We start from the raw sequence: 22,260 nt of genomic DNA on the forward strand, positions 1-22,260 counted from the left end.
AAGGAGTTGCGATGGGGGCCAGTGGCAGCAGTTTTGAAGATAAGAAGAGCCCTGCGGAATTAGGGTCAATGGCCCGTCTAGTCCAGTATCACAGTAGCCAACCTCTGGGAAGCCTAAAAGCAGGACTGTCGTTGATGCTTTAACTGAGATTCCTGCCTTGCAAAGGGTTGGACTAGTTGACCCTTGGGATCCCTTCCAGCTCTATAATTCTATGATTCTAGGACCTGGGTGCAACAGTGATCTCCTCACTTGCGATTCCCAGCAATTGGTATTCAGGGGTTTGAAGACAGCCTCCACATCAGCTCATCTCCTGCAAGAGTGGCTTTTGTTTTTCCTGCCAGGGAGGGAATAAGGAACCATTGGCCAGATGTTTTTTCCCTTGCTCTATTTCAGGCATAGGCTGAAGTAGCCTCCAGGTGTTTGGGACTACAATTCCCATCATCCCTAGCTAACAGGACCAGTGGTCAGGGATGATGGGAATTGTAGTCCCAGGCATAGGCAAACTCCGGTCCTCCAAGTGTTTGGGACTACAATTCCCATCACCCCTAGCTAACAGGACCGGTGGTCAGGGATGATGGGAATTGTAGTCCCAGGGATAGGCAAACTTCAGCCCTCCAGGTGTTTGGGACTACAATTCCCATCATCCCTAGCTAACAGGACCAGTGGTCAGGGATGATGGGAATTGTAGTCCCAAACATCTGGAGGGCCGGAGTTTGCCTATGGCTGCTCTATTGGGGGGGGCTGATTTCCATTTCCCTTCCTCCTTCCAACTGCTGGAGATGCAACTGGAAGGTACAGGAGTGGCGGCAGAGAGAGGAAGGAAGAACCATCTCGTCCCACTTTACAAATGGTCCCTTTTGCCGTAATTGTTTTGGGACATCAGGTTCTCCTTTGTGCAGAATCATCTGCACACCGCATGCCCTTTTGGCATCGCTTATCCTATTACCACAGATGCGTCTAGCCAGGCCTATTCATCACCGTGTTGCAAATGGAGGTTCAACGGCCCACTTGTGAGCACAACAAGGAATTTAATCCCCCGCACAATTAACATCTCCAGAGAGGAAAGCAAAAGACATGTTCGTTTTGCAAGCAGAACAATCAACTCTACCCTCAGAGCAGCAGTAAAGCCAATAGCCAAAGACGGGGGGAAAGGAAGCTGCCTTCTTCCTGCTGAGTCAGTATCCAGTTTTGCTCTACACCGTTGTTTCCCAAACTTGGGCTCTTTTGGGACTACAATTCCCATCACACCGAACCACTGGTCCTGTTAACTAGGGATGGTGGGAGTTGTCGTCCAAAAACAGCTGGAGACCTAAGTTTGGGAAACACTGGTCTACACTGACTGGCAGTGGCTTTCCAGGATTTCAGAAAGGATCCTCTCCCAGCGTTACCTGGAGATGTTGTGATTATACCTGGGACCTTCTGAATGCCAAGAAGATGCTCTTCCGCTGAGCGATGTTCATTTGCAGCGCCGAATTCCAAAATAAGCAGCAAAAGTTTGAAGAGCTGGACCCTCTAACTGCAGAGGCATAGCATAGCCATCTGAACATTTCTGAGGTCAGCTGAAAAGGTTTTGCCCAAACCAGCACAATATCCCCAGGCTGTTCATACACCTCTTGGTTCTTCTTCTTTCTTTCTTTCTTTTTAATTTTATTTAACTTTTTATTTTTGCAGTCAGCTATTTTGAAACAATGGGCTCAAAGCGTCCACTGGGTTTTGTTTTGTTTTTAAAAAAGAAAGAAAGAGAAAATGCAGCGAGTTCCAATCTGGAACAGGGTGAAGTGGTTATGAGAAAACAACACCCTCAAGCAGGCAAGTGTGGCTTGTAACCCATTCAAGTGAATGCAGCTCTGCAGCCAAGTATTGAGAGACCTTCATGGGGTGGGGGTTTTGCCCAGTATTACTTAGATGATATGTAAAGCCCCGCTTACAGGGACGCGGGTGGCGCTGATGGGTTAAACCACAGAGCCTAGGACTTGCCGATCAGAAGGTCAGCGGTTCAAATCCCCGTGACGGGGTGAGCTCCCGTTGCTCGGTCCCTGCTCCTGCCAACCTAGCAGTTCGAAAGCCCGTCAAAGTGCAAGTAGATAAATAGGTACCGCTCCGGCGGGAAGGTCAATGGTGTTTCCGTGTGCTGCTCTGGTTCGCCAGAAGTGGCTTAGTCATGCTGGCCACGTGACCCAGAAGCTGTACGCCAGCTCCCTTGGCCAATAAAGCGAGATGAGCGCCGCAACCCCAGAGTCGGTCACGACTGGACCTAATGGTCAGGGGTCCCTTTACCTTTACCTTTAAAGCCCTGCTTTACCAGAGACCAGAGACCCATCTAATTCAGCATCCTGCTTCCCCCAGTTGGCCAGCCAGATGACAGATGGGAAGCCCACGAGCAGATCCTTCAGCCATTGTTGTTCTTCAACAATGGGTGTTCAACTGGCATGCTACCCCTGATTCTGGATCTGGACCATAGCCATTATGACTAGGCAACCACTGAGATCCTCCTTGAACTCGTCTATTCCCCATTAGAGATCCCCCCTTAAACTGGAGATGGTGGGGAGTAAACATGGAACCTTCTGTACCCAAGGCACATGCTCTATAGCAGACAGAGCTGACTTGTACAAGCCATGCCATCAGTCCAACCAGCCTGATATTGTCTGCTCAGGCTGACAGCAGCTCTCCAAGGTCTCACACAGTTTCCCCAGCTCAAAGATCCAAGATCCTTTTGTTAACAACCACAACCTTTTCGTGGGGTGGAGGGTGGAGAAGTCATCTAACATTCACCTTCACTGGATGTCCCTGAGTTGAGAGAGGGGGAGAAAATAAACGTCTCTCGACACCATGCATAATTCCAGATCCCTCTTTCACGTCCTCTCTTGCTTGCCTTTTCCCTAAACTATGCAAGGCATTGCGACACATCAAGCAGTTAAAATTGTGAAACTGCTCCTTCCTGAATCCTATCAGCATGCCTTACATCCATCCACACAACCTTGCGACAGCATTTCCCAGCCACTCAAAGCTATACTATGGTTTGAAGAGTCTCATCCAGCGGAATCGCTGCTGCTTTGAGAGCACACAGAAGAAGAAATAAGTCTCCTTTGTCCTGTCAGCTTTAAGAATGCTCTAAGAGGAGCTGCAGATCTGCAGTAAAAATGAAAGCAGGGAGGGGAAGAACCCCTACAATCTATTGTGTCTAGAAACTGTCTCACTTGCCTCCAGCTCCCATGGTGACAACATGGGATTCCATTCTTAGCTGATAAAAATAGATGTCGCCTTCGCAAACCCAGCCCAAGCAGCAAAGCCTTTGCCCATTTTTTGAGAACTCACTGGAACGCCTCCGACACCAACGTCATTTCCAAGCCATCAAAATGATTTCAGCTGGACCTTCGATGAGCTGGGTCATGGTGCGCCATTTTAAACCAGTGAAGACATTTTAAGAGCAGATGAAATAAAATAATTGGTTCGATCAATAGTTCCCAAAGTAGGCGGTAGAGACCCCAGTGTGGGGGATTTCCTAGTGGGGCACTAAGAGGCAAGGGGACAGAGATGGGGTGGGTGCCAGAGGGGTAAATGAGTATCAGAGTTTGAAAACCTGTTATCACTGGATCCAGCTCAAGAGCTTTGTTGAATTAATTAAGCTAAACAGTCTTAATTGGGTTTTGAATAAATGTGCAATTAATCATTGCTGTTCTGAATTTCATTGTGTTATTATCCTTTTTAGTGGGTCATGGAAACCACTATTCTGAATAATGCTTTTTATAGAGTAGCAGGCACTGCGGGTGTGTTTATGGGACCAAGGGGAAAGTGGCTCTCAAAGGTTCGGGAGACACAGGGCTAGAGAGATGCACTGATGCTGCAACATGGCTGTGGTTGTATAAACAGGATGGAAGGTGCTATCCAACCGACCAGTTGCACTAGGGAGAGGACTTTGAGCTATTCTCCTGTTCTCTTCCCTCCACAAGACCACAACCCTCAGAGCATTCTTAGCCTCCTGTCATAGAATCATAGAATCATAGAGTTGGAAGAGACCACAAGGGCCATCGAGTCCAACCCCCTGCCAAGCAGGAAATACCATCAGAGCACTCCTGACATATGGTTGTCAAGCCTCTGCTTAAAGACCTCCAAAGAAGGAGACTCCACCACACTCCTTGGCAGCAAATTCCACTGTCAAACAGCTCTTACTGTCAGGAAGTTCTTCCTAATGTTTAGGTGGAATCTTCTGTCACGCCAGAGGACAAGGCCTAACCCAGTTCTTGGTCCCTCCTCTTGGATCTAAGACCTTCAGCTCATCCTAGCACTGCGGACAACCTCTCCCTTAGTAATCAGCCTTATACAAAAGCTAGGCCGTTGGTGTTTTTGTATTGTCTACATTGACAGGGGCAGAGATGCTTTGAAACTAATTAAGCTACAGGGCCACTAATCTTGGAGGGGCCCCAGAAGCAACTTCAGTCCACATTGCTTAAAAACATAGACCCAATTTGAGTGGCACAACTTAAATTGATCTTTTTTGTTGTTGTTGTTGCATGTATTTCAACAGTCCCAAAGTTTGAGAGTCGGTAGTGGTGTGTCACAGTACAGCAAGATTAAGCAAAAGCTGAGATTTAGTAGTTTGTTTGTTTTTTAAGTGCTGATCTACCATTGAAGAAGATAACAGTGGTTACCCAGACCTCATTGCTGGTTGAGAAGAGGGCCCCAGCACAAATCAAACTTCAGAGCCCCCAAAATGTAGGTCCTCCACAGATTAGACCTCCAGAACAGCTTCCCTACCCAAAAACTGAGTCAAACGTCTACAGACAAAACTCCCGACCACTCGGTGCTAATACAAGGAGCCCAGCTTTCGTGATTCAGTTGCGACGATGCACCAGTCCCATGCAAAAAGAGAACCCGTAAGGAAAACCAATTATGAGAAATGCAAAGAGGGGAAAAAGTGACCATCCTACTTACAGCCCACCATCATCATGGCCACTGAGAAGATCTTCTCTCCATCGGTGGTCGGAGCTATGTTCCCGAATCCTATTGTGGTAAGGCTTGTCATGGTAAAGTAGAGGGAAGTGATATAAAGCGAGTCTTTACTGGGTCCTCCTTCCCACTGCCCTGATCCCGTAGAGTTGTACCGATATGGCGCTCCAATGCTCTCTGCCAATTGGCAGAGCCAGCTGTCCTTCTTGAGGGTATTGGTGATCTCATCGATGACCTCGTAGTCCCCGATGCTGTACCATATACAAGCAAGCCAATGGGCTACTAGTCCAAAGACACAGACCAGCAGCACCAAAACCGCAGCACCATATTCCAGGTAATGGTCCAACTTCCTGGCCACGCGGCCCAGTCGCAGGAGACGCACCACTTTTAAGGAACTGAAGAGACTGCTGATACCCTGGGAAGGAAGGAGGGAAAGCTTTACTCACTTGCAAAATGATAAACACCACGTGCTCTTGTTTACGCTGAACACTGAGGCATCTGGAAGTAGGGGTGGGGGAGAGATTCGATTCAGTTCACATTCACAGGCAAATCTTTTAAACCCACACTTTCTGAAACAACACAGGAACTGAAACATAGCCTTCCTCTGAAATTCACACATCATTGAATTTTGCAATGCAGTTCTCCAATCGAGCAGTGTTTACAGAAATACGTATATTAGAGGAAATTGTGCACAAAAATGAATGTGTTAGTGAAATCAACATACAATAATTACCGTACTTATGCAATTAGCTCCATATTATGCAATTATCCTTTCTTGGGAGTTTTTAAGCAGAGGTTGGATGGCCATCTGTCATGGATGCTTTAGCTGAGATTCCAGAATGAAGGGTGTGTGGGGTGTGTGTGTGTGTGTGTGTGTGTGTGGATTCCATGATACTTGGGGACACTTCCAACTCTACAATTCTATGATTCTATGATTCTCTTATCATTTTTGTTTCACCCTAGGATCCCAGGGTGGGCTAAAACAATTAAAACACAACATTAGACATTCATCACATTAGAGGAAATTGCTTGCAAAAATGTGTGCTTTAGTCAAAACTGCAGACAAAAAAAAAAAGTTTATGAGGAGATATTCACACAAAAATGCTAAAGAATTTTCATGTGAGCTTTTTACTGTGGTGAAAAAAAAATGCATATTGCTGCAGAAATGTGAATTGGGAGCCATGAGAAAACCAATATTGGTAGGTCCTTCCTTCCTCTGTCTACTCTGATAGGACCACGAAGATTTCATTTTCGTTTTCTCTGGAGATGTCAGGGATTGAACTTGGGACCTCCCACATACAAAATAGATGCTTTGCTGCTGAGCTATTTTGGAAGCAGATGATAGGGGAACAGTATGCAGGGCTTGTTAGAAAAGACTTTGCTTATACTGTTGGCCAGTTGGTTTGCGAAAGCTCTGAATCTGCATAGCTTTCTTCCTTTCTTTGTTTGCCTTGGGAACATGAGAGCTTCCCAATTGGTCCCCAGGGAATTAAAAAAAACCCCATTGTGGATTGTTTGCTTAGTTCTGTATGAATGCTAATTAATGCCCAGGACACTGACTAAAAATGAACAGAAACATGAACTATTCTGCTGCCAAGAACAAAGACTGGATTTTGTACTTTCTGCTGAAGAAGACTGTAATATTCCTCTAATATTTATGTAGAATATTTTGAGCCACCAGGAATGCAAAACTTAGCCCCGGCATGGAAAAACTCAGCAACGTAAAGATTTGCTTGGGCTTCCACCCACTTGACCTCCATGGAGCTTGAGTTAGTGGTGCTTTAAAAGTGACAAGTTGGTTTCATTTGTTTCTATAAGATTGTGGTTCTCAAAGAGTGGGGATATTCCTATGTTCTTCTGAGATTCTGAATAACTGAAGATGGTCAGATCACATAATCTTGCCTTCCTACATGATTCTCAACTGAACATATGTCTAGCCACTGAAGACTAATTAGCTATCATGGCGACTGCTGAACGGCATCATCCACATGCAATTGCTTTACAGAAGTGTTTTGTTTTTTCCCCCTTCGATGCTGTTGTTCTTTCATCTTTAAGTGACCATATGCCTTATGCTGGAAGTTGTACGTGAAAGGAGAGGGAGCCACGGGCTCATAATTAATTACAGTCTAAATTATAAATAACTAGCTCTTGCATTCAGAATCATTACTGACTCACTGCAGGAACGCTCCGGCAAAAGAATTCCACAGCAAAAAAAGGGGGAGAGATTCAACAGCTGAAGATGTTTCATTTAGCAGGAAGCAACGAGGCAAGTGTTCCTTCTTCCCATGCCAAGTTTAAATTGCCCTTTTCTACACATCATTATCGAATCAGTCTAGTCAAAATCTTGGATAATTATATTACAAACCTGTAAAACACTGGAGTTTATTTCAGTACAGGAGTCAAACTGAAGCTCCTTTATTTGCCTGCAATGTTTCTTCTTCTTCTTTAAAAAAAGGTCTCACACATTTTGCTACTTTTCATCCCAGTACATTAAGCTAGAGATTATCAGCTAAGAGGCCACCTGGGAACTTGCCATGAGCAGCAGAAGACTCAGATGAGGACGACTTTCAGACTACTTCATTTGGAGCTATCCCAGCTGGAGACACAGCCCTGCCACCACCCTCCAACTCAGAGAATGTGTCTCCTACAGAACCTCTGCACCCCCCAAAGGTTATGAAATAACTCAAGGGACCTTTAACTAGCCAGCCAGATGCTCTAAGGCAAAGCCTACCCCCACTTCAGGCCTGATTGGCCTACGTAAGGCTTCATAAGAACCTAACGAGAGCTTGCTGAATCAGGCCACAGGCCCATCCAATTCAGCATCCTGTTCTCACAGTGGCCACCCCAGGTGCCTGTGGAGGAAGCCCACAAGTAGGAGCCTAACAGCATTCTTCCCAATTGCAACTCCCAGCAGCTAGTAGTCAGAGCATACTGAGACTGTGAGAGCAGAACAAAGCCACCATGCTTAGTAGCCATGGATGGCCTTATCCTCCATGAATTTGCCTAATTCTCTTTGGCAGTAGGATAGCTCAGTTGGTTAGAGCATGGTGCTGATAACATCAAGGTTACAGGTTTGATCCCCGTAAGGGACAGCTACATATTCCTGCATGGCAGGGAGTTGGAACTAGATGATTCTTGGGGTCCCTTCCAACTCTACAATTCTACGATCCCTATGTGACCTTTTAGTGCCAATGACTTCCAGGGTTCTGAGAGAGGGAACTCTATCATGTCTCCCCTCACTTGCATTTTCTCTAAACTAAAAAGCCCCAGATGTTGTTACCTTTCCCCTTGATCATTTTGGTTGTCCTTTTCTGAACCTTTTCTAACTCTGCAATATCCCTTTTGAGATGAGGCAACCAGAACTGTACACAGTACACACAGTATTCCCAGTGCAGCCACACCATAGCTTTGTATAATGGCATTATGATATTGACAGTTTTATTTTCAGTTCCTCTCCTAGCATGGAATGTGCCCTTTTCACAGCTGCTGCACAGTGGGTCAACATCTTTGTTGAGCTGCCTATTAAGACCCCAAGGTTTCATTCCTGGTCTGTCACTGCCAGTTCAGACTCTGTTGGCTCTGGCTCCCTGCAGGGACAACTTCTCTTAGCAGGGCCCCTTGGAGCTCTCCAAGGTCCTGAAAGTTCTCTGCTTAGTTTGGACTTGTGACTGGACACTGTTTCCTGTGCAAACCCTCAAGTGCCCACAGAACTGGACACAAAGAGGCAAGTCCAGCCCCAGGAGAAAACCAGCCATTTACCCTACCTGCCAAATCTAAAGAAAGAAATGTGTGTGAAAAGACAAGTCACTTTGGGATAGGTGGGCTTTGGAGCTTGGAGATTCCCTGGCCCACCTCTCCAAGTGTTTGCATGACTGCCGAGAGCCGTAAATCATAAGCGGGTGGGAATTCTGCAAGCAAATGAACCCACAGAGAGAGACATTTCAAGTTGAGCGACTTATAAAGAGCTTAGCCCCTAAAGCCCCATGAGCTCTTTAATCCTTCTTTTCTGGTGTTAATGTTAGCAGCATACATATTCAAGGATCCCCCCTCTTCACTCAGAGAGATTTCATTTCAAGGTAAATGATTAAGTGCACTTATGCTTATAAATGCACCGCTGCTACAAAGCTCTAGTGGCCTTCCTTTGGAAAGCCAAATTTGGGGCCAGCCTAAGGAATGAGCAATGTGATCTCAGAGCCAGAATTTACATATAGCTGGGAGACTTGAGCTCACTTTGGGTATTACTGCTGCGATGCAGCAATTTAAGTAGATTGAGTGCTGCACCATGAGTGCTGCTCTCCATTGTCGTGTGGTTCATTTGGGCTGCTCTAGTGTTCAATTGATACTTTAGTACCAGGGAATCTCCAGTACATGTGGAGCACAGAAGCATCTGCTTAGATGGGAGCAGAAAAACTGAATGTCCCATGAATTCAGTGGGCAGTCGGGGGATCCCTTCTAGGAGAAGGAACACTTTGCTGTTGCGTTGCTCATATCCAGCCTAGATTATTGTTTAATGCCATACAGTTGGTTGAAAATATGGCAGCAAGCTTTTTCTCGCTGCAAGCAGCACATCACACCAGTGGCAGAAGTAGCAGTGCTGCACCAGAAAAAGTATCCAGCGTCTTTTCCCTTCAACCATTTTCCACTGAGAAGACCAGGAGACTTTGACTATATGATTTTGAGCTCCCCTTTCTTCTTCTGAGTCTTCCTTTCCCTTACAAACTTCACCTTCCAGCCTTTGTTCCTCTCTTTGCCCCAACTCCCCTTTCCTGGACTTCCTGCACTCCCAGGACTTTTGTCTTCTTTGGCCCTCTCCTTGCCTTTCCTTCCATTGACTTCACTCTCCCCGTTTTTTCCTACCCTACTCTTTCTTCCTTCCTGCCCTGCTCTCTCTGAGGCCCTGAGCTGCTCAGCCAATGGCAACAAGAGGTCCTCTGCCCTAACTTCACAGCAGCTCATTCGGCAGCGCGGAATCCCTTTGCACACTGCAATGTGGATTATTCCCTGTCTCCCCCTCTTCTTCCCATACTGCATCTTGATTACCATTCTGGAGATGCTCCAAGCATTATGCCGTTTTCCTCCTCTACCAATTCCCTGCTGTGTACAGCAGCAAATGTTACAAATCAGCTTTGCTGCCGTCAGCTTTCTTCTAAGCCGGCGTCCAAAAGGATTACTTCATTTCCCTTGTTTCCTGAGCAAATTCCCTTCTCTTTTCTGCCGCCACACCACTCCTCGTGGCCCAATACCGAGGGGAAACGAGGGATCAACAATGCTCCCCTGTGACATTTCAGAGGCCAAATGAGCCTTCAATTTAAAGCCGCCAGTTGTTAGCATGTCTCTCTCACATAGGATTTGAAATTAAATATTGTGCAACCAACATCTGTTTCCCCATTAACATATACAGTGCATTTGAGGGAGGGAAGTGTCTGAGAAGGGTAATTCAAATTAAATATCCTATAGCTTAAATGCTCGGTTATAAATCTTACATAAACTGGGAAACTCTAAACAAATGCTTCAGGCTCGTTTCGCCCCCAGGCTACCTCTGCAAACTTTTTGCGGTCTCTCTCTGGGGGATTGCCTAAGAGCAACTTGTACAAACTAAATTTTCCTTTCCCTCCGGCTCTCCATAGAATATTCATCCCATCCCATCTTTTTAAGTATTCTCCACCCCACACCAGCTTAGCACTGGCAGATCGTAGACTTCTGAACACCCAACGGCATTAAGAGTTGCATGAAATCAGAAGACACACATCACTGGGAACGGTGCCTCTTTCACTTGATTGTTCCACTTTGTTTTTAGAGTTAAGGAAGCCACAGATTCAGTCTCAGAATGAGAGAGGCTCCTGTGTCATAGTGATGAAGGCAAGGGGGTGCTGGTCCCACTTACAGGAAAAGTTGCATCTGCTGAAATTCAAGGAAGGGATGTAGCTCGGTGGTAGAACATCTGTCTGCATGCAGAGCGTTTCTGGTTCAATCCCTGGCATCTCCTAGTAAGACTAGTATAGCATCTAGATCAAGGGAAGTAATAGTGCCACTGTATTCTGCTCTGGTCAGACCTCACCTGGAGTACTGTGTCCAGTTCTGGGCACCACAGTTCAAGAAGGACACTGACAAACTGGAACGTGTCCAGAGGAGGGCAACCAAAATGGTCAAAGGACTGGATACGATGCCTTATGAGGAACGGCTAAGGGAGCTGGGCATGTTTAGCCTGGAGAAGAGGAGGTTAAGGGGTGATATGATAGCCATGTTCAAATATATAAAAGGATGTCACATAGAGGAGGGAGAAAGGTTGTTTTCTGCTGCTCCAGAGAAGCGGACACGGAGCAATGGATCCAAACTACAAGAAAGAAGATTCCACCTAAACATTAGGAAGAACTTCCTGACAGTAAGAGCTGTTCGGCAGTGGAATTTGCTGCCAAGGAGTGTGGTGGAGTCTCCTTCTTTGGAGGTCTTTAAGCAGAGGCTTGACAACCATATGTCAGGAGTGCTCTGATGGTGTTTCCTGCTTGGCAGGGGGTTGGACTCGATGGCCCTTGTGGTCTCTTCCAACTCTATGATTCTATGATTCTATGATTCTATGACTGGGGGAACTGTCTGAAGACCTGGAAAGCTACTGCCTCTGTGTAGGCAATATTTAGAACATGGGTAAGCAAACTAAGGCCCGGGGGCCAGATCCGGCCCAATCACCTTCTAAATCTGGCCCATGGACAGTCTGGGAATCAGCGTGTTTTTACATGAGTAGAATGTGTCCTTTTATTTAAAATGCATCTCTGGGTTATTTGTGGGGCATAGGAATTCATTCATATATATTTTTCAAAATATGGTCCGGCCCCCCACAAGGTCTGAGGGACAATGGACCGGCCCCCTGCTGAAAAACTTTGCTGAACCCTGAGCTAGAAGGACCAATGGTCAGACCGGGTGTGAGGCCACTTCCTACGATGTACCACATCCTTATGTACCACAATAAAAGGAGCTTCTGGGGACATTGCTGGAGCCCAACTCCCATCAGCCAGCATGGTCTATGATCATAGCATGGTCTATGACATGAGCCAACAGTGTGACGCGGCAGCTAAAAAAGCCAATGCAATTCTGGGCTGCATCAATAGGAGTATAGCATCTAGATCAAGGGAAGTAATAGTGTCACTGTATTCTGCTCTGGTCAGACCTCACCTGGAGTACTGTGTCCAGTTCTGGGCACCACAATTCAAGAAGGACACTGACCAACTGGAACGTGTCCAGAGGAGGGCAACCAAAATGGTCAAAGGCCTGGAAACGATGCCATATGAGGAACGGCTAAGGGAGCTGGGCATGTTTAGCCTGGAGAAGAGGAGGTTAAGGGGTGATATGATAGCCATGTTCAAATATATAAAAGGATGTCACATAGGGGAGGGAGAAAGGTTGTTTTCTGCTGCTCCAGAGAAGTGGACACGGAGCAATGGATCCAAACTACAAGAAAGAAGATTCCACCTAAACATTAGGAAGAACTTCCTGACAGTGAGAGCTGTTCGACAGTGGAATTTGCTGCCAAGGAGTGTGGTGGAGTCTCCTACTTTGGAGGTCTTTAAGCAGAAGCTTGACAACCATATGTCAGGAGTGCTCTGATGGTGTTTTCTGCTTGGCAGGGGGTTGGACTCGATGGCCCTTGTGGTCTCTTCCAACTCTATGATTCTATGATTCTATCAGGAATGGTGGGAGCTGGAGTTCAGCAACACCTGGAGAACCACAGGTTCTCCATCCATGGCATATATATTTATTCCACTCAGAATTCATTGCCCTTTGCTATAGCATACAGGAATCAATGCTCATAAACTTTCCAGTCAAGGGCTTAAGCAGAGGTAGCACTTTCTCAGGAAGCTATAGGAAATGGGAGTACTTCAGAGCTAATTGTGTTGGTTTTCCATTTGCAAGGCTTGTCATGGTTTTCACAGGGGACATTAATACACTGAGGTCTTCTGAGCTGCTGCTGAGGAAATGAAGCAAGCTACATGCACATCCATCAAATCAGCAACAGAAGCCAGTTTCCCTGAGAACTGGTCTCCTGTATCCTAACCAGGCGTCATAAGTTGCTGTTCACCTGGTGGGAAGCAGAAACTTCCTTCAGACAACCAGCCAAGGAAGCCAGGGCTTGCCCAATACATTTTGCTGCCTTCAGCAAAGCAACAAATACACACACACAAACAGTCAAGATACGTAATGTCCAAGGCCAATCAAGTTATTTTGGCACCTGAGGCAGATAATCCCACAAGTCACTCCACCATTCCCCAGCAGTAAAAATGGAATGATGATAAATTAAATAACTAGCCCTTTCACAAGACCCCCCCAAAATCGGGTTCCAAAGGCACCAGCCTCACTCTGTCTAACGATAGGGCCAGCTTTGGATTCATTTATTTCGATTACTTGTGCCTTTTGCACAAGTGACAGGGTGGTTTGCAAAAAAAAAAAAGCAAATCAGATAAAAGGAATACACACAATCAAGGAATAGCACAATCCTTAAAATAACATTTGCATAACAAATCTCCAAATAGCAATTACCAGTACCAGCAGCCGAAACAAATCCATTTGTTTAATCAGATGTTTCCTCCTACTAATGCCCAGCAGAAAGGGTGAGCCTTAACCAGCTGCCTAATGGGTATAAGGAGACAGTGCCAGACACACCTCAGTAGGGAGGGAGTGCCACATGTGGGGGGCCACCAATGAAAAGGCCCTTCTCTGGGCTTCCAAATCTTGTATCTGCTTGGACAACCAAGTAGATCTCATCTTCTGATCTTAATGCACGGGCAGGTAGTATGGGATAAGGTGTATTTTCAGATAGTTGGATGCTTTATAGAAAGATGTGATATTCAACCTTTTCTGGGTGGGATTGCACTCCCCCTAAAGGATCAAGTATGTAGTCTGGGATCCTTTTAACCCACCTTTGTTTGTGGAGGTACACACTGTAGGATGTAAGAATCAGGTGCAGTCAAACACAACATCGCTAGAGTAGACATGAAGGTTGTCTCAGTCCTCCAGCCAGAACTTCCTGCTTTCCAGGACTGAAACAAAACTTCCTATGTGTAACTTGAGATGGGCGTGGCCTCTCCTGAAGTAAAAAGAACCAGAACCACAGGCTGGCGACCATCTAGTCTCTAGCGATGCCATCTTAATGACAGCACTACTAAAATGCAACCTTGGCTCCAGGCCAAGAGAAGAATAGCGGGGCTTTCTCCCATAAGGAGATAGTCACCACATTTAAACTATGTTCTAACCTTTTAAGTCTGCCTTCTGGGAACCTTTGTGTGAACAGATGCTTACTTGTGAGTAAACCTTTTATACTTTACAGAAGACTGTGTAGCATCTTATTTTAGGAGGGATTAAACAGGGAAAATACCAGGAAATGTTTACAGAGACTCTAACGAGTCTGAGCAAGCTATCTGCTGTGTGTGTGTTTAAAAAGGGGGAATGTTAACTCTGCTGATTTTGTGGAACTTATAAAGACAAGTTGGGATAGGATATTGTCAGGGAACTGCCATCGGAGCCAGAGGGAGAGGGAGGGCTCCAGAGGGGTTCCAGAGAGCGTCCCGGGAGGGAGAGAAGCAGCACATCTTCTGGGGAAGGAAATCAGCGTAGCACCAGTGGAGAAGGGGGGCAGATGGGGGAATCGGCGAGGTGGCTCCATGACTCCTCGCCGGGGACCAGCGGGGAGAGCACGGGTCCTCCGCCGCCCACACCCTCCCTGCGCAGAAGGCTTCCGCGCAGGGAGACTAGGCGGAGGCTAGGCGTCAAAGAGCTTCTTTGCTGGAAGAAGTTCAAGAAACGCCCACTGACGGATTCTGCCAGCGGTTGAGACAGCCACAGGCGAGTGGCTGTCCAGACAGCAAGGGTTCACTCAGGCAACCCAGCCAAGTGTGGTGCCGATTTACGCATGAGCAACCCCTAGAACCATTACAGATATCTTAGACAATATATCCTCCCCCGCATTCCTAAACATTCCCACACACCCTGCCTCTATGACAGGGAAGACCTTTGACTAGACTAGGTCTTCTTCTCTGATACATTTCAACATTCAGCTTTTTCTCTCCAGCCGCCACCCTCATCCCGGTCAAGCATATATGTAACAGCTAGGAACCACAAGCCATCAAGGCTCTTTAACAAAAACTCTTCTAGTCATCAAAAGCTGCTGAGCAATTATTTTCAGCTTCCTCCAGAACTTTGTAGCCCAAGACGCTTTGCTACCTCAAGAGCAGCACCTGTCCCCCCCCCTTGTGTTTGAGGTGATACTTTTAAACATTGCAGCAACATTTAGGCATCAATTTCTTCCTTCTCCTAGCCCTCTGAATTCTGCCACCTGAAGCAGCCTGATTCACTTCATTGCATGGTAGGGCTGTGCCCTTTTCCAGAGCATCGTCTGTCCACTACTGGTCATTAGGAAGCAAGAGAAATGCTCCTCTCTGCATTTGGCACCACACATCATTTCTGTGAAAATATTCATCCACGCAGTTCTGCTGTCTTCCTCATAGTTCTTCTGTCTTACACCTAATCTCTCATTTACCATGTCAATGTAGCTCTCCATTGCTATGTGAATTTGGTTTTTTCCTCCCCCTTGTACTGTTTGCAGTACTTGTCGGATCGTCCAAATTCCTCTAAGCTCTCTATTATCTTCTTGTCTCAGCATCTTCTGGCAGGTAAACCTACATCTCCTTGCTGGCATCAAAATCACTGCAGAACTTCCCTTCTGAATCTAAGTACTGTACTCAAATCCCATTTCCTCCATACGACGGAGCCACGATTCTCCATTTCTCTATAGCTAGAAAACATTGTGCACCAGATAGTGAGGAGTCTTCAAAAGTGTGTTGACCTAAATTTCCTTCCAAAGATATGATAGCTCCATTTGCCACTGCGGCACTTAGCGAAAGGGTTGCCATTCCCTAAAGGTCAAGGTAAAGGGACCCCTGACAGTTAAGAGTCCAGTCGTGAATGACTCTGGGGTTGTGGCGCTCATCTCGCTTTACAGGCTGAGCGAGCCAGCGTTTCTCCGCTCCACAGACAGTTTTTCTGGGTCATGTGGCCAGCATGACTAAGCCGCTTCTGGCACAACGAAACACTGACACCAGAGCAGCGCACGGAAATGCCATTTACCTTCCTGCCAGAGTGGTACCTATTTATCTACTTGCACTGGCTTGCTTTCAAACTGCTAGATTGGCAGGAGCTGGGACAGAGCAATGGGAGCTCACCCCGTCACAGGGATTCGAACTGCCGACCTTTTGATCGGCAAGCCCAAGAAGCTCAGTGGTTTAGACCACAGCCTTCCCCTACCCCACCCCGAATGCCATTCTCTGCTGGTGGTGCCACGATGGCAGGGTCTTAGTGGTGGCAGTTCCTCATCTGTGGAATACAGTTCCTGGTGAGGTGTGTCTGTCTCCCTCATTTCTAACATTTGGGTGGAATTGCGGGGGGGGGGGGGAGAGAATCCTGTTCACTCATGGCTGAAAAATGATGTTGAAATTATTTCTCTATTGTGGCCTTTGATCTTTCTATTTAGAAAAGGTGTTAGCTGCTTCGTCAAAAGGCCCTCCAAACTGTCTACAAATAAAATTATGGCTAAGACATGGCTAAAATCCACAGATCAATGGAAAACAAATATGCATTATTATTATTATTCATAGAAACATGGAATTTAGAGTTGGGCGCAGAGCGTCATCTAGTCCCTGCAATGCAAGAATCACTGCCAAAGAACCCCTGGTGGAACCCAAACTTTCTTTAAAAACCTCCAAAGAAGGAGAGTCCACCGCCTTCCAAACTAGTCAGTTCCACTTCTTGTTGTTGTTGTCACCATTGCCATCACCAACGATCAGCATTAAGAACAAATATAAAACTGTTTGTGTGTTCGGTTGTGTTTTAGAAACCCTGCAAATTATATTGCTTTGCGGTTTAATTGTTTGCTGTACTAGGCTCCTCTGAGAGGAAGGGAAGGACAGAACCTCAATAGACAAATGCAAAAATAAATAAATAAAACTGCTGTGTGTCCATTGTGGAGTCAATATATGAGGAAAGAGCCCCTGCTTTTTAGCTGTGCTTCCTAATCACAAGACTACACCAGCTCACCAGAGGGTTGTGCATTGGCTGAGTCATAGCCTGCCACTATTTTCCGGTGGGATTCACACAAAATTACCAGGAAATTCAGGTTGCACAATTACAGTTGATTGCACAAAAACCCCTCCCCCTAAATAATCAGATTTTTCTTTGATAAGGAAACTGAGGAGGAAACACACGGGATAACCCATACTTTGATGCAATGTCATCTAACCTCCCCACAAATCAGAGTGGAGGTTTGTTAAATAGTCAACGTTCTCTAATCTCCCTGCAAACCAATCAGGATGAAGGCTCAATAAACGAGTCGCCAGGAAGCACCCATGATACAAGTCATATAAACCTCTACAATTCTAGGAGGCAAACTCTGAATTCACCTCCAGGGACGGTGTTTCCACACTATGGATTTCCCCCCATTCCTGCTTTCCTTCCTTCCTTCCCCCAAATTATGTTTATTTGTAGCTGTGTGCGTATGTTTGCATGCCTTTTGTAGACTAGAACAGAAGAGTTAGTTAAGCAATGCAGCCCTAGCAGTAACACAAAGGCAGCTGCCAATGGAAACATCACAGGCTGCCAAAAGATGAATATGCATTTAGAATTATCCCCACAACAACAGATTGTGTTGCTTTGTACAACACGGCTGCGGATTCTGGGCATTGTTGCAGTACAAATATTATGCAAGGTGTGGAGGAAGTGGATAGAGAGAAGTCTCTCTCTCTCCGTATCTCATAATATGAAAACCTAACACCATCCAACGAAGCCGAACATTTGCCGCTTCTGCACAGAAAAAGGAAGCTCTTTCCCACACAGCATATTAGTCAAACTGTGGGATTTGCTCCACAAAAGGCAGCAATGGCCACCAATTTAGATGGCTTGAAAAGAGAACGAGACGAATTCATGGAGGAGATTGGCTATCAATGGCTACTAGTCACAATGGTGAGGGGAAAACAATGCTGCCCAGGGTTGTAAAGCCTGCAGAGAGAATAATTGGGTGCACTCTTCCCACCTTGGATCAAATCTATGCTTCCAGGTGCCATAAGAAAGCTGCACAGATAGTGCAGGATAGTGCGCACCCCGGAAATGATCTCTTTCAGCTTCTGCCTTCTGGAAGAAGGTACAGGGTTATAAAGACTAGGACTAGCTGCCTGAAAAACAGTTTCTATCCAAATGTGATTTTGGTTTTAAACGAAGTGTAAGGTAGTCTGGGTACACTGGGACACGGGTGGCGCTGTGGGTTAAACCACAGAGCCTAGGCTTGCCGATCAGAAGGTCAGCAGTTTGAATCCCCGTGACAGGGTGAGCTCCCATCGCTCTGTCCCAGCTCCTGCCAACCTAGCAGTTCGAAAGCACATCAAAGTGCAAGTAGATAAATAGGTGCCGCTCCGGCGGGAAGGTAAATGGTGTTTCCGAGAGCTGCTCTGGTTTGCCAGAAGCGGCTTAGTCATGCTGGCCACAGGACCCGGAAGCTGTACGCCGGCTCCCTCGGCCAGTAAAGCGAGATGAGTGCCGCAACCCCAGAGTCGGCCACGACTGGATCTAATGGTCAGGGGTCCCTTTATCCTTTACCTTTAAGGTAGTCTTTATGTGAGTATATTGTATTTAATTATGGGGTATTAGAGTTTTTAGGGGGCTAACCAGGCTGGGATAGCTGGGATAGCAGGCTTGTGGGTTTTTGAATGTCTGGTGTAGATTTTTTCAATTTCGTTGTTCTGTATGGGAAAATGACAATAAAGATTATCGTGTCGTATCGTATCATAATGGAAGGCTCTCCAAGTGTCCCTATTTTCCAGGGACAGTTAGGGGGTTTACAAAAGCCATCCTGGTTTCTGATACAATCCCAGAATGTCCCTCTTTTCCTTAGGACGTCCCTATTTTCCTCAGAGAAATGTTGGAGGGCATGGAGTTATGTGACCCCTGAGCCAAGGAGATAAGTAACAATCCACCAACCAATCAATCTGCTTTATTGGCTTAGATAAGTAATTATGCAACCTTTAGAAGACATCTGAAGGCAGCCCTGCAGAGGGAAGTTTTTTTAAATGTTTGATGTTTTATTATGTTTTCATATATGTTGGAAGCCACACAGAGTGGCTGGGGCAACCCAGTCAGATGGGTGGGTCGTAAAAATAAAAATGGAATAGGATGCCCCTGTTTTCTCTGGAGGGATGTTGGAGGGTATGCAATGGCTATGTTCAGCTTCCACTGCCAGATGCAGTAAGTGCCTTCGAATTCCAGTTACTGGAAACTGCAGAAAGAGCCGTGTGTCATTGAGCTCAGGTCCTGTTTGTGACCTTCCTGGGGGCATTTGGTTGGCCATTGTGAGAACAAGATAAGAACATAAGAAGCGTCTGCTGGATCAGGCCAATGGACCAACTAGTCCAGCATCATGTTCTCACAGTAGCCAACTCAATGCCACCGACCTTCTATGCAAGGTGGACATAGACGGGAGAGATGGGCCATTGGCATAATCTTCTGGGGAGTAGGATGCTGACCTAGACGCTGAGCTGTTCTGACAAACAGACACTTTATGTGCAATGGGTGGGGTGGGAAATATCCAACATTGCGTCAATGGGTGAAGGGCTGAGAGGGAAATGCCTTGTTAATTGCAGGTATTCCCCCTATGACTATGAAATCCCCGTCATTGGTACGATCAGTGCAGGTTCTCGCCCTCAGCGCAACACTGTATTCCCTACATCACCAACTCCCAAGGAACTGCTTTCTACTCCCAGTATAAAAAAAAAACTAGCAGTGATCTACACACTGTCATCACCAAGAGAATGCCCTGAGTTACTGAGCTTATTTGGGGGGGAGCCCATCCAGAATCATTTATATTAATACTGTGATCGCCCCAAAACACCCCCACAACTGAACAGTAGATCACAATCGACCTGAAGAAGAAGAAGAAGAGTTTGGATTTGATATCCCGCTTTATCACTACCCAAAGGAGTCTCAAAGCGGCTAACATTCTCCTTTCCCTTCCTCCCCCACAACAAACACTCTGTGAGGTGAGTGGGGCTGAGAGACTTCAAAGAAGTGTGACTGGCCCAAGGTCACCCAGCAGCTGCATGTGGAGGAGCGGAGACGTGAACCCGGTTCCCCAGATTGCAAGACTACCGCTCTTAACCACTACACCACACCTGTTGGACATGCCTGCCCTACGTCAAAGATGGAGGAGCCTTTTTTCCAGTTGAGGGGCCAGACTCCTCTATGGTCAATTTTCAGGGCACTGTATGCCCGTGGTGGGTGGGACCTGAGGGAAAAGTGGGCGGAGCAACAGGGTACAGCCACACACCTTACCCTATCCTGCAGCCAGCCATGGTCACAGCTCAAGGACACTTTTCCGGAAGGAAAAAACACCCAGGGAGGGCAAAGAGGGAGGTCACCAAGCGGTGTGGCTTGGGAAGAGACCCAGATGCCAGATAAAAAGGCCAGGATCTGTCCCCCTAGACCTGAGATTCTCAGCTGCAGCCTGAAGTAGAATCATAGAATTGTAGAGTTGGAAGGGATCCCTGTTACCATAAAGCACCAATGCTGCAGCAATCAAAGGCTCCAGCAGCTCAGTCAGCTGCTTGTGGCTGGAAAGCCAGACAGGATGTTTGTGGCTGTTGCCATGGAAACAAAGGGGCAGTCCATTCTGTACTGAGCACCGGATGTTAGCTCAGTGTGTGTGTCATATGACCTGTACTGGAAGTACATGGGTGGAGTTTCTTCTTGCTGTTGTCGAGTGCAGACATGTTTCTCTGTACTGATATGAGAGACAGAAATAAAAGATGTAAATAGTTTTCTGTCTGCTTCTTTCCCCTCCTGGGGGACACCAAAGGGGAGAGACAAAGAACGGTGTGTTCCTCTCACATATCTGAGATGAATCGCCGGGACCTCGCCTGCTTATCAGCAGAGTGGAGACGCGGGGAGGTCGACAGGAATATCTGCCGGTGCCTACGCTGTGGCACATTCCTCTGACCCAGGCAGAATTCCAATGAATGAAGTAGAATCATAGAATTGTAGAGTTGGAAGGGATCCCTAGTCCAGCCCCCTGCAATGCAGGGATCTCAGCTAAAGCGTCTATGACAGATGGCCATCCAACATCTGCTTAAAAACCTCCCAGGAAGGAGAGTCCATCACCTCCCGAGGGAGACATCATGGATCTGTTTCTTGGTTGCATGTCTTGATCACCCTTCAAAAATGACTCTTGCTGCTGTTTGAAAGACCAAGTTTTCTCGGCATGGACAAAATCTGGTGCTGATAAGCAATGCTAAAATTTTAGCTCAGGCCTCGAGGGTGGGCATTAAAAATGGAACGTTACTTGACTGGGTGAATTAATGCCTTATGTTGAGCAGATGATGCATCTTCATTTAGAAAGAAGACTTCTTAATTTGGCATATTATTTACTCTTTGTCCTGCTCGTGTGTCAAGCTCGACATCTGTAGTGTTATAATGAATGCTTAAATAATATGCTTATTAAAAGCCTTTGTCTGTGGGCCTGACTGCTGTTGTTTTCGTGTTGATCGGCTTTTAGCTGTTGCCAGTTTTTCATTTTAATTTACAGATTTAGATATTAGAGTGAGGCAAGCTTCATCAGACTTTATTCTGAATATCTGTTCCCTCCAACCACCAGGTAAAGCTACCTTATTTTACCACTTTTGACTTGTTTAACCTGGTGTTCCATCTGAAATTAATATCCTGCTTTGCTAATATAAGAATTAACAGTGTCTCTGCTATTCTTCCTCCCCAAGAACCTGCCTTGTTTCATTCTGTTGACAGATCTTGAGAATTGCTGGATTTTACATTTTTTAAAAAGGGGAATCAGCCAGTGGCCCAGTCTTCAAATAACACTAAACTATGGTTTGGCAGAAACAAGCAAACACAAGGGTTCACTGAGAAGACCAGCCACTGGGCTCTTCCTTCAGTGCTGCTGTTGCCATGTTACACGGGACTAAGCAATGGTTTGGCTAAGTGTTACATCTGAAACCAAGTTCATGGTTTGTTTTCCTCATGAAAACTAAAAAACCAAGAGCAAACCTTGGCTACAGTTCACAGCTTGTCTGGAGTGAGACCACCCACAAACCTGGGAATAGATGTAATGCTAAACCAAACCATGGCTTAGCCCCGGATAGTGCAGCAGCAGGAGGAGTGGAGGAATAGAGCAGCAGCTGCTGTCTTTGCTCTGGGAACCCATTTGTTTGTGCTAAGCCATAGTTTAGCTATGCATTGGGTTAAACCACAGAGCCTAGGACTTGCCAATCAGAATAGACT

General features: G+C 46.3%; 1 protein-coding gene across 1 annotated transcript in view; it reads right to left on the minus strand.

The window, feature by feature from the left end:
* KCNH5 (potassium voltage-gated channel subfamily H member 5) overlaps positions 1-22,260 on the minus strand; it is a 221,879-nt gene that overhangs the window by 143,894 nt on the left and 55,725 nt on the right. The window contains 1 exon segment of the mRNA XM_082216907.1: positions 4,933-5,362. Coding sequence (XP_082073033.1) covers positions 4,933-5,362 — 430 coding nt within the window.

This window comes from Podarcis vaucheri (genome assembly GCF_965113315.1).
Source record: "Podarcis vaucheri genome assembly, chromosome: 1".
Taxonomy (NCBI): Eukaryota; Metazoa; Chordata; class Lepidosauria; order Squamata; family Lacertidae; genus Podarcis; species Podarcis vaucheri.